The sequence below is a fragment of the Arachis duranensis genome, chromosome 6, assembly GCF_000817695.3.
Source record: "Arachis duranensis cultivar V14167 chromosome 6, aradu.V14167.gnm2.J7QH, whole genome shotgun sequence".
Taxonomy (NCBI): Eukaryota; Viridiplantae; Streptophyta; class Magnoliopsida; order Fabales; family Fabaceae; genus Arachis; species Arachis duranensis.
In genome coordinates, this window is record NC_029777.3 from 86,196,005 (window position 1) to 86,196,568 (window position 564).

The following is a 564-nucleotide window of genomic DNA, read 5'->3' on the forward strand; positions in this document are numbered from 1 at the left end:
TAGGAGGCTTTTGAGCGAGGGCCTGGGGCTTAGGCTTGGGTTCATGGACGGGGAACTTGCCACCATTCTTAGCCTTTATGGCCCACAAACCCCTCTTGTGGTACATCTGAGACCGAGAGTACTTCCCGATCCCCCGCACCAGTTCAGGGTTCCTGCCGACCTTCCTTGCTGCTCTCTGCTTCGGCGCCATTGCTAGAGTTCTTCACTCAACTGCAACGCTTACTTCTCCTCCCACAAAACCCTAATTCTACTTCCTTTGCTTTCATCAATGATAGGTTATATATTGCGCTGTGTCTTACCCTTGTAGACACATAAACCCAATAACTAGGCCCAACTTGTTTTTATTGTCTTGTTTGCATCGTAGCTCGGCCCAAATTCTTGTCCAAAAAAAAACTAATGTAGTTATATTATACTTCAACCGGAAAAAATCCTGTTGTTCAAATAAATTCAAATCCGGAGTAAATTGTAAAAATTTTTATTTATTCTATGGTGTAGATCAATTTTTTTCTAAAAATATTATTTGTATACTAAAATTAACCATTAATTTCAGTAATTAATATATTT

The 564-nt window shown here is 39.7% G+C and overlaps 1 protein-coding gene across 1 annotated transcript in view; it reads right to left on the reverse strand.

Moving 5' to 3' along the window:
- The window catches only part of LOC107494538 (60S ribosomal protein L6-1), a gene marked incomplete in the record, with an annotated part of 1,648 nt that extends 1,384 nt beyond the window's left edge, over positions 1-264 (reverse strand). Inside the window, 1 exon segment of the mRNA XM_016115585.3 lies at positions 1-264. Coding sequence (XP_015971071.1) covers positions 1-190 — 190 coding nt within the window.
- Between the last annotated feature and the right edge of the window lie 300 nt (positions 265-564).